At 39.5% G+C, this 12,070-nt stretch overlaps 1 protein-coding gene across 2 annotated transcripts in view; it reads left to right on the forward strand.

The window, feature by feature from the left end:
• The window catches only part of NRCAM (neuronal cell adhesion molecule), a 121,164-nt gene that overhangs the window by 53,960 nt on the left and 55,134 nt on the right, over window positions 1-12,070 (forward strand). For both annotated transcript variants that reach the window (XM_065412614.1, XM_065412605.1), the window contains 6 exons: window positions 113-142; window positions 2,057-2,158; window positions 3,523-3,720; window positions 3,834-3,904; window positions 4,862-5,087; window positions 5,403-5,518. In XM_065412614.1, coding sequence (XP_065268686.1) covers window positions 113-142; window positions 2,057-2,158; window positions 3,523-3,720; window positions 3,834-3,904; window positions 4,862-5,087; window positions 5,403-5,518 — 743 coding nt within the window. The remainder of the gene's footprint in view (window positions 1-112; window positions 143-2,056; window positions 2,159-3,522; window positions 3,721-3,833; window positions 3,905-4,861; window positions 5,088-5,402; window positions 5,519-12,070) is intronic.

Below are 12,070 nucleotides of genomic sequence, written 5' to 3' on the forward strand. Positions count from 1 at the left end.
AAAATAACTTTACTTTATTATCTCTAACAAATGTAATCTTTAACTATGTGTAAAATCATGTTTCTTTGGCTACTAATTTTGATTAAATCCTTTATATTAATGTCCTTTTCAGCTGCTACCCCAACTCCAGCTATCATTTACGGTAAACTAATACAAAATCTGTCTGCATCATCTACCAAACATATTTCACACTTTTGCCTCTTGCAAATCGTGTCCTCTTTGTTTTTGTTTTTTCCGTTTCATGCCTTTTTACCAACTTTTGTTTTTAAAGCAGAAGAGAATTCTGTGCAGTCATACCATTTTCTTATTAGCCATTTGTTCAAACTGTTTCATTACTATAGTATTAGCCTTTGGAATTTTACACGAAGGCTATTTTAAATTATTTGGGAGTATACAATTTATAGAAAATGAAGTTTTTAAACAATTTTTTAAATGTGTTTACAGTATCATTAAATTTCTTCATACTAAGTACAGTAATGCAATATATTTTCTGTAATAATTTGTAATACAGTACACATACTGGAAAAAAAAGTTCAGCAGTGTCCTGAAAGCCCACATCAAAAACAAGTATAGGTCTGATCTTGCATCATTTAAATTAGAGGGAGTTTTGCTGTTGACTTCATTGAGAGAAACATCAAGGCCTTTAATTCTAGCTTCCACAGTGCAGAAGCATAAGCTAAACCAGGGGTAGGCAACCTATGGCAAGGCACGCGAGCTGATTTTCAGTGGCACTCACACTGCCCGGGTCCTGGCCACCGGCCTGGAGGGCTCTGCATTTTAATTTAATTTTAAATGAAGCTTCTTAAACATTTTAAAAACCTTATTTACTTTACATACAACAATAGTTTAGTTATATATTATAGACTTATAGAAAGAGACCTTCTAAAAATGTTAAAATGTATTATTGGCACGCGAAACCTTAAATTAGAGTGAATAAATGAAGACTCGGCACAACACTTCTGAAAGATTGCCAACCCCTGAGCTAAACGAACCCTGAAAATCTAATTGTAGCAGTTTACATGGCCCTAGATAGGTATTTGCGATGTCAAAAAGCATCCTGTTTTCTCAGTGGAAAGGGGTCCTTAAAAGTGGCCAAAGAATTGATCTCATAAATGTCTTGATTTTATTCCATGCTGGAAATGAAATCAGACTTTATTACCAAGGTTCTTTTCTGCTTCTCATTAACATTTTACATGAATTTTAATGTTATGGCATAAGAGTGCCTAGATTTTAATCTTTTACAATATCCTGAATAAGGTGTTTAGTTTACTATCATATTCTTTGAATTTGCGATGCAAGGCAAAATATGGTACTATGGACCTGATACTGCAAACACTTAAAAATGTGAATAACTTTATTCACTTTAATAAGTCCCATTGACCTCAATGGAACTACTCCGGTCTTTCATTCCATATATTTCATTTCATATATTATTAATATAATGAATAATTTTCAGCAATATTGGATGAACAATTGCATAATTATGCATTCAGAGTATTGTATATTAACAGTTTAGTTTATATTTTCAGGCTTCTTAAAATGTGTAGGTTAAAAGTAAAATGTCTTTGTTTTTCTTATTGCAGAGCATCTTTCTTAAATTGACGCATGAAATATTTGTAGCAATTCTGAAACCGTTTCTTCTTAATATCTGCGCTTCTTTATTTTCCATGACCAAATATTTTATTTCATATATAATAGTTAGCTACTCGTATTCATTAGTCATTAACTGAACGTGATGCTGAACCATGCATTTCATATTTCTTTGCTTTTCGTTACTGTAGCTTTTATATTGCAAAACAATCAAGCATAGAGTTTCCGTCAGTAGTATTTGCTTGTTACAAATGTATTTAGAAAGTTCCCAGCAACATCAGTTCTTATCCATTCCATTCCAATTGCATGCAAATGGCCACTAAATCATATCTGCAAAATGAAAGTAGATCTCTTTATTGTTGTGCTTTTGGAAAAGTTTTGGTTGAAATGTGAGAATTGTTGCCAGGAAGAAACTCTTTAATCTGTTTTATTTAGTTACTACTGTATGTATTTATTTGGCTTACAGATCGTCCAAATCCACCCTTTGATTTAGAATTAACAGATCAGCTAGAAAGAAGCATACAGCTGTCCTGGATACCAGGCTATGACAATAACAGCCCCATTACAAGTATGTTTGGTTATATTTACTGGAACAAAAATTCATTGTTTTAATTTTTCAGATTCCAAAGAGTTTTGAAATATAACTTTGTGTAGTAAGATTAGCAAATACATTCTTTCATTGTTATTATTATTTACCAGCATTACAGTGGTGCCCAAAACATGTTGCATGCTATTCAAACATATGGAAGGACACATTCCCTGCCCCAGAGAGTTCAGTCAAAAGCCCCTAATCCTGCAGTCCCAACCAGTAGCACAGACACTTGCATCCATGTGAAACCCCTTTTAAGGGCTCAGTCCTGCAAATACAGGAATAAATTTTTAATCATATGTTTAGCCCCATTGAAATAAAGTTACTCCCATACATTTTTTGAAGGTATGTGCCCTTAAAATCTTAAACTAACCTGACTGTGCGACAGTTGAATTTGAAAGCTCATTGGCAGCAATATCTTTATGTGTTATTAATCTTTGTTGACAGAAAGGCTTTAACTTCCTCAAAATTATAAACCAGATGGTTTTTCTGATCTTTTCAAAGCCAGACTTTTGACAGAAATAAACATATTTTGGGCCCCGGAAGCAGTTCATTCAGGCCTAGTGCTTGGGGTGTGCTCTCCAGTCCAATCTCTATTCCAGCAAACAGGAGCTTGCAGGTTTCCAGGCCAGGCTCTGTTAGTGTCTCTCATTGGGGCCCTTCTGCACTGGCTCCCTCCCCAGCCACTGCTGCTCCCCCATAAGTCCCACACAGTTTGCACTCAGCTGTAACGTCCAGCAGTCACAGCCTGTTCCACACATGGAGCTGTGTTCAGTTCCCACAGTTTCCTCTCCGCATCCGATTTCGCTGCAGCTCCTGGCTTGGCAAGCAGCCACCGCTTCCCAGTTGAGCCCGGCCACTTCCTCATTCAGGACCCTTCCCCTTACCTGGCCAGGAGAAAGGGAATGTGCAGTGGGGAGTGCTGACGGGAGTTATAATCCCTGCTTAGCAGGTCCATCACACTACATATACAATTTCAAATGTTTTCTCTCAGTGCTTATTTCTGTGCTGAAACGTCATCTATTGTTTCTTTTTCTCAGTATGGTATTTCTAAGGCTCCTGTTGTGGCAGTATCCAAGCAGCTAAGACAGTTACAATAGAATTATGCTTACTTACAGTTAGAATGCCAAAGAGTAATGTTTCCATTACATTTCTTGCTAAGGACTGCTTGTTCAGTTTGTTCTCTAACTTATTTAGTATAATTTCAAGTTTATTTTAAAAATATTTAGTGTAGATTGGATTGCTGACTTATGATTATTTCATTCATAAATGACTGTGCTAGTCTCTGATGCCTAGGAATGTTATAGTTCTGACGTATAATTGAACTCAATTTTTGTTGATAGATTTTGTCATTGAATATGAAGATGGAATGCATGAACCAGGGGTATGGCATTACCAGACAGAAGTCCGTGGGACTCAGACAACTGTACAGTTAAAGCTGTCTCCATATGTTAACTATTCATTCCGTGTAATAGCTGTCAATGAGATTGGTAGAAGTCAGCCAAGTGAAGCATCTGAACAATACCTAACAAAAGCTGCAAGTAAATAAACACTACCATTTACCAGTAATCAATTTACTCTTTAGATGCCATTGAATGATTTAGAATTCAAACAACAGTCGGACCTTACTCAATTATAAATATTTAACTTTTAGAGCCAGATGAAAATCCTTCCGGTGTTCAAGGGATAGGATCAGAACCCGATAATTTGGTGATTATATGGGAGGTAAGTTTTTTAGCCTATAAGTAACATTTTCTAGAAAATAAAAGTATCAACTTTGAACAAATTAATAGATGTTATAGTTGGTGCTTGTTTGAGACAAAATAAAAATCCATTAATTTGTCTGAACCTTTCCCCTTTCTTAAATAGGGGGGAAAATGTAAATAAATACTCACAGTGAGAAACATACTTTCAAAGGACTGTTTTCTCCTTGGTTAATTAGTGGTTTCTCCATCTTCCTGACAAACTCATTAATTTAGGATAACTTGAAGAGTTTTCATGCATTAAGATTAAAATATATACATAGTATCTTAGATCAGTTAGCCTCATAATTTTAGAATGGATTCAGATTTAAATCCTAACTCTTCACTAAGCTTTATTATAAACTAAATTATCATTATACCTTCCCACTTCAAGCTGTTTGTGGATGCATTGTACTGACACTTACAAGGCAAGAATTCTGATTCTGTTTCTAAATATGGATTCCCAACTACCCATTACTGCAAAGTCAGCTTCCCATTACAGCTTTGAAAAGGTTCCAGCTCTCTGGGAAATATGATTTATAATAACTTCTTTTAGCTCTTTCGTAGTAGCTGTCTTCCACGACTGAAGAAAACTGACAAGAATAATATATTTACATCAGTTAGCCGGCATGATTAAAACACTTAGTGATTAGGTTCTCTGCTTTTCAAAACATTCCAGGTGATATACGAATGCATTATTTCATTTTGATGCCAGGGTAACTGAAATTACACCAGCATAAAAACGAAACAGCATAATACAGAAGTTTCAATAGCATTACACTGGTATAAAACTGGGGGAACCAAATGGTGAATCAGGCTCATTTTTACACCTTGGTTCTTCTTTAGAAGCCTATGATTTTGTTATTATCCTGGATTGCTCTTCTTTACAAATGTTATAAAATAATGTTAATGCATTCATTTCTTTTTTTTTTCATTTTAGCCTTTAAAAGGTTTTCAGTCCAATGGACCAGGTCTTCAATACAAAGTCAGTTGGCGTCAGAAAGATGTTGGTGATGAGTGGACTTCTGTTATAGTTGCAAATGTTTCAAAATATATTGTATCTGGTACACCAACCTTTGTTCCATATGAGATAAAAGTACAGGCTTTAAATGACTTAGGATATGCACCAGAACCTGCAGAGGTGATTGGACATTCTGGGGAAGACTGTAAGTTTCTCAGACTGACTGACTTGTACTAATTAAAAATATCCAAATACAAAGTCACGGAGGGATTAAAAAAAAGCCATTGAAAATTTGTGGGAGGGAATTTTTCTCTCATGTAATAAATGAAAATTGTAAACTTCAAATCTTTGGAGGATAGTCAGAGGCTTCATAAACCTCAGCGGTATGAATATTGAGGCCCACTTCAACAAACAGTTGTTAAATGAGCCAACAGTGTGACCCATTCCTTTATGAGTGTATTATCTGTTCATATAGTCTCTGATTATAATCTGGGATTCGTTGCATCTCTCTCCCACACAGTACCAATGGTTGCTCCAGGCAACGTGCAGGTGCACATTGTTAACAGCACATTAGCCAAGGTGCACTGGGACCCCGTTCCACTAAAAACTGTCCGAGGACACCTTCAAGGATACAGGGTAAGTAATGGTAGAAGCTTTTATATCCTCATCTATCAAAATAAAATTCTCTTAATGTGTATATGTGTTTGGGAGGGAGGTAACTGCAATTTAAAATGAGTATTTTAGATTTTTTATTATAGCACAATTTTGGTTGATAATTTGTTGACATAATATACTTAAGACAAATATGTAAGGCAATTAACTTATTCCTGCATGGAATTTTGGTTAAAAATAATTATCACTGTGCAAAATCAATATAGCCCGTATTACAAGGATTAAAATCTGATTATCTAAGTGTAGTGCCCTTCTCCACCTGGTTACCTCCTTTAATGCCAATCCGCTTACAGGTTTTGATGGACAGGTCTGGGTTCTTTTGGATCCCGCCACCCACTCAGCAGGGTGTATCTTCTTTCATTTTTTCCTATGAAATTATTTGGCAGTGCCTCCACCCTCCTCGCTCCTTCCTGGCGGGGTCGCCAGGGCAGCGTGGGCGGAAAATTCTAGCTACAGAGTAATCCCCACTTACTTGCCAGATAGTTGGAGACTTCCAAGAAATAACCCAAACACATGAAAATATATTCAGCACAATAATTATATTAAACGGGAGACAAATACAACATAACAGGGTGAAACACTATTTTTAGGGTCACCGGTGCCCACACGGAAAATACCCGTGACTTGATGTAGCAAATGTAAAATTAGTGTCCCGTTGGTACGCATACTTTGCTGGGGCCCTTGATGACCTATAACCACAAAATTCTTCTCTGCAGTGGTTTAGCAGTGTGGCTGACTGGGTTCAGTACAGCCCAAAGGACTCACAAGTGGGAAGAGGTGGTAAATCCCTCCACAGGTGTAATATGCAGCAGTTTATAAAATCCTCAAACCCTGACTCCGTGGCTTGAGGACACAGTTCAGGGAGTAGGGGGGTCCCCAAAACAAATTCCCTGACTAACTAAAAGATGGTGCATTCACAAACTCCATGAATGATCCTCAGGTTCGAAGATGACACTGGACTCCTCAGTCACTGCAGAGGGGCTGCTGTCTGCTGGCAGGGATCCTCCTCAGGCAGGAATCAGGCTGCGTCCGTCCCAGGATTTCCCCTCAGCACAAAGGGGTGCAGGGCTCAAGGTGTAGTTATACAACTACACCTAACATCCAAACTGTAGCCTCCTAGCCCAGCCTCCAGTCACACACTCAGCAGGCAGCTTCCCTGGATTAACAGACAGAGCAGAGCTGACCATGTGGTGACTGGTCTCACCTAGGGAGCTGGAGGGCGAACTCAGCCTGGCTGGGGAAATTTCCCAGCAAACGCTGCAAATTGGGAATCATCAGTGGGGAAGGAAAAACCCAGCTGAGGGATCTGCTGTCAGGTCCCTAGAGGCCTGTTCTCAGGGGGAGCCCTGCATGCAGGCCTGGGTCTCACCAGCTCCCCACACAGCCAGTCCTGCCCTTTTCCTGGCTGGCTCCAGACTGACTACAAAATGGCTTCTCCCTGGGAGGGCCTGTCACTCCCTATTGGTTGCTGGGCGGACTCTGAGTCTGCCTTGTCTCCCCCTCCCTACCAGGGACAGTGTGCCTCTCCCTGAGCTGCCAGCAGACAGAGTCCCAGGAATCTAGGTAATCTCCTTGGGGGTTACAGGTTTCAGAGTGGTAGCTGTGTTAGTCTATCAGCAAAAACAACGAGGAGTCCTTGTGGCACTTTAGAGACTAACAAATGTATTTGGGCATAAGCTTTCGTGGGCTAGAACCCACTTCATCAGATGCATGGAGTGGAAAATACAGGAGCTGGTATAAATACATGAAAGGATGGGAGTTGCCTTACCAAGTGTGATATATGCCATCATGTGCCAGCAATGCCTCTCTGCCATGTACATTGGCCAAACCGGACAATCTCGACGCAAAAGAATAAATGGACACAAATCTGACATCAGGAATCATAACATTCAAAAACCAGTAGGAGAACACTTCAGTCTCTCTGGTTACTCAATAACAGACCTAAAAGTGGCAATTCTTCAACAAAAAAACTTCTAAAACAGACTCCAACATGAAACTGCAGAACTGGAATTAATTTGCAAACTGGACACCATCAGATTAGGCCTGAATAAAGACTGGGAGTGGTTGGGTCATTACAAAACCTAAATTTAATTTCCCCAATACTAATTTCCCCCTACTGTTACTCACACCTTCTTGTCAACTGTCTGAAATGAGCCACTCTCATTACCAATTGAAAAGCTATTTTTCTTCCTTTGTTATCCTGCTGTTGTTTGAATTGTCTCATTCAACTGACCTCACACTTGGTAAGGCAACTCCCATCCTTTCATGTATTTGTCATCTGTGGCTCAGTAAAGGCTCAGTTTAAAAAGGGGGAATACAGGGAGTGGGGCGGAGGGGCTCCTGTGATAGTAGGCCTTGGAGCAGGGTGATGGTATGGAGGAGAACTGAAGAGGATCTGTGGGGAGCAGGGGAACTTCAGGTAGAGAGACACCAGGTTGCAGAAGGACACCAGGGAAAGAGGCCCTGGATGGATCTTACATCTAGTTGGCACTCTCAAAAGAGCAGGAAAAGCCTGAGCAAAGTCCAGGAGGGTTGAAGAGTGTTAGCTAGAGAGGACAGACGCTGAGAGGAAGGGTTGTCGCCAGCTAAAGACTGGGTCAGAAGACTCTCTGGTTTTTATGTGGGTTTTTTCGGACTTATGTACTGCAGAAGGAGTCGGACTGTTACATGAATCAGTGGGAGGGTTAAGTCACTCCAAGAATTGCACAGTGTTGGAAGCTGTGTGGCACGTTGAAGACCCAGGATAGAAAACTGAAGCAGGGTGTCTCCAGCAGCGTGCCATAAGGGGTATTCTCAAAGACTGCATTCTGCAACAATCTGGAAGAAAATACAAAATCATTACTGGTAAAATTTGCAGATGGCACAAAATAAATAGAGTGGCAGTCAGGAGTAAGACTTTTGGATAACACTGCATTGCATGGTAATACTTCCCAATAGTCCTAGTCCAACTCCCATTGAAATCAATGGAAAGCCTCACGTTGACTTCAGTGTGGGTTGGAGCAGGCCCAATCTGAATAACTACTTCACAAAAACAGTGCACTTCAAATGTCATAGTTATTTGTATGGTTTACAAAGCAGTCAGTTACCTTTCGTGAGACAACAGCAAAGTCCTAAAGCGAAATTCAGGCCTTTCTGGAAAACAAAATGACTTCTATATTAGGATTACTGCATGTATTTACTGGAACTGATTTCAAACCTTTTGGTCATTGGATGTGCAGCATTACATTAGGAACGCGTACACGGCTCAATGGAGAAGGTGTGCCCAGGTGTCACATGACTGAGAGCCAGCCAGAGAATAGAAAGTCATGTAGGTAGCTGCAGTATGAAGCAGGTTACACCCAGCTCACCCTTGCACATTTGCAAAATGGCAAGTAGATCAGGCCCCTAGTTAATACCATTGAGTGCAGTGAATCATTCTGATTAAATACAAACACACACATTGTTTTAAGTGGTGCTGCTCCCCTTCTCCCTATTACTTTAATTCATTTTCCTGGCTGAACTATAAATTATGTGAATAATACATCTCTATCCTGATATAACGCGACCCGATATAACACAAATTCGGATATAACGCGGTAAAGCAGCGCTCCGGGGGGGCGGGGTTGCGCACTCCGGCGGATCAAAGCAAGTTCGATATAACGTGGTTTCACCTATAACGCGGTAAGATTTTTTGGCTCCCGAGGACAGCGTTATATCGAGGTAGAGGTGTATAACATATTCTCTTTGAACTTCACATTCCCCTACCAAATCACCTTTTCTTCCCCGATCAGAGCTCTGGCACCTTGTATTGCAGAGCCAGCACTGGTATGAAGTAGTGATCCTGTCAGTTTCCAGATGAATAGACCACCTATTTGAGCTGTTCTTAGTAAGGTTGTTTTGCATCACCTGGTAGAATGTCCTCCAAGTTCATTTCAGTCCGAGATAATTTTCAGCCTGACTGCTGACATTCCCATACTAAAGTGCTTTCAGAAAAGTTTGTGACTTCAGCATTTCTGAAAATTTACATGTCATGACTCAGCCCTGGTTTAGCTTTGATTCTACTACTACCAGCAGGAGTTCAAGCTAAACTGGTCAGGAGGGTGAAAATTAGAAGCATTTTTCAACACTGAACCTGTGTGAAATGCTCATGGGAACCAAAATATTAGTATACCCTTGTATCGGTTTTTTTTTCTTCTTTTTACTCTAAATATTTTTATTTCATATCTTCCTCACAGCAGATTTTATAACACTTGTAACTCTCCTTGTCTTGACCAATCTTTTTAGGTCACATTTGCCACATATTCTACATGCCACTGGCTCTCATTTCTTTCCTTTTCTGTTACCTAATAAACTTCGGATTTGTAAAAATGCTGCCAAGCTGTTCAGAACAGATGAAAAATCCAAACTGATTACAACCTCGCCATAGGCTAAACACTGATTGATTTACTCATTCTGATCATAATACTTTTGTAGGAGTACTACAGAACGGAAGAAGTTTCAAGGTGTTTCAAGAAATGCTGTTGCATGAATCTGGTCAACCAGGGTTCAGTTTGTTGTTTTCCTACCTCAAATTCTGCCAACTGCGTCTGTTCAAAACTGAAGGGCATAGAGTTATCCTTTCTATTGAAAACCAATAGAACCAATCTCTTTCCTTCAGAAGGAAGTCTCTTGCTCTGTAGACACTCTTTTTATATTGTAAGTCTTCCCACAGTACCTTATGCTGGAATAACAATATTATCACCTGCAAAGTAATAAAAACAAGTAGATCCTGTTATTACTATAATTGAAATAATTTACAGTTGATGTAATTGAAACTAAGATCAAGCTACATGAGCTTGATAAACTTAAAATCCTGATAGCAATATATATAACCCGATCCCTGACAGGATAGCATGACACTAGCACCTTTAAGTTGACCCCCTAAATAAACTAAAACTAAAACAAAGTAGAAGTCACAATGATAAGAATAAGATTCTTAACCAAAGGCACCTGGTATTGCATAACAGATTTCTTTGTCTAAATGGGCTTTCCAGGACTAACAAAGTCCATCATTTCATATTCTTAATGGGTAAAATCCTGGCTCCATTAAATTCAATGGGAATCTTGCCATTGACGTCACTGGAGCTAGGATTTTACCCCATAGACCTTATTCTAGTAATTTTAGTGTGGGATCACACTCACAGCCTAACAGTGGCCCTGCAAAATAAATGTTGATATATTTGAGGGTGATGTTCCTAGGAGTAACACAAAATTTTAAGGGGGCAAATTTTAACACTCTCTGGAGAATTGTTTTAAGGAGACTGAAAGGTAAAGTAAAAGGTGCCAAGGAGAATCTCAGTAATTATGCCAGGGAAGCTCACCTTCATTCTGGGAAAGTCTGAAGCCTCTTATCAAGAGAAGAGTGACACAGCACTAAAACAAATATACTCTGAGGGGGATTAAACCATCACATTTGTTAAGTCTGAAAGAACACCATTAGGCTAACTGAAATTTTGTGAGTAGTACTTAGCAGACACCAAAGAGTGTGCGTTGCTAGAGACACCCGCCATACAGTGAAAATCTTGACCTTTTGCTGAGGAAATGAATAGAGGTGAATCTCCAGCTCTGTCAATCCAGTTCCTTTCATGAGCACCCAGGAAAAACATGACGAGAATAAGAAAGGAGAAGCGCTTGAAGGAATTGGGGCTGAGGTATTCAAAACTGGGTTCATATTCACCAGAAAAGGACAGGGTAAGAGACTGAATTTGCTCAGCACCTCACCAGGTCAGTTTCAAGAGAGCACAATAGTTATTTGCTGTGTGTAACATTCTAAAATTTTGAAGGTGGATGTCAGAAATGCCCTCCCCAGCAGTCAACTGTGAAAGAAGGGGGAGGGATAGCTCAGGGTTGTGAATTCAATCCTTGAGGGGGCCACTTAGGGATTTGGGGCAAAAATCAGTACTTGGTCCTGCTAGTGAAGGCAGGGGGCTGGACTCGATGACCTTTCAGGGTCCCTTCCAGTTCTATGAGATAGGTATATCTCCATATTTTAAAAAAAAAAAACTTTGAGCAGACAGCAGGGGAAGTAGGCAGTGTCTATTCATGGAGGGAGGGTGGCAGACACAAGAGAACATACATGGCTGGTAGGGACATGTTATATTTATTTTGATGGAATACATGGCTCCAAAGAGTCAAAGGTGTTAACATGACGCAGTCACTGTCCACATTAACATTGTTAAACAAGGTCCAGAGTTTACTACACAGAGGCCTGCTTAGTCCCATGGCAAACACACTGTTAAAAATCCCTTTAACCTTTTATTAAAGATACAGAAAAGGAAAAACAGTTAAAGTGTTTGGAATGTAAAATATTAACTAAGGCTTTCATTTTAACAACCTCCCTTGTTCCTGTTCCCTTTCCCTTTAGCTGGAGTGAGTTTTTATAAGGGAAAAGTCCCTGTTTGACCATCTCTTAGATGGTATTAAAGATTATAATAACTGTCCTTTTGGGAATAAAAGAAGTGTTGGGGGAAAAGGAGCTGAGCTGGAGCTTTTGTTATT

Source organism: Emys orbicularis, chromosome 1 (genome assembly GCF_028017835.1).
Source record: "Emys orbicularis isolate rEmyOrb1 chromosome 1, rEmyOrb1.hap1, whole genome shotgun sequence".
In the NCBI taxonomy this organism is placed as follows: Eukaryota; Metazoa; Chordata; order Testudines; family Emydidae; genus Emys; species Emys orbicularis.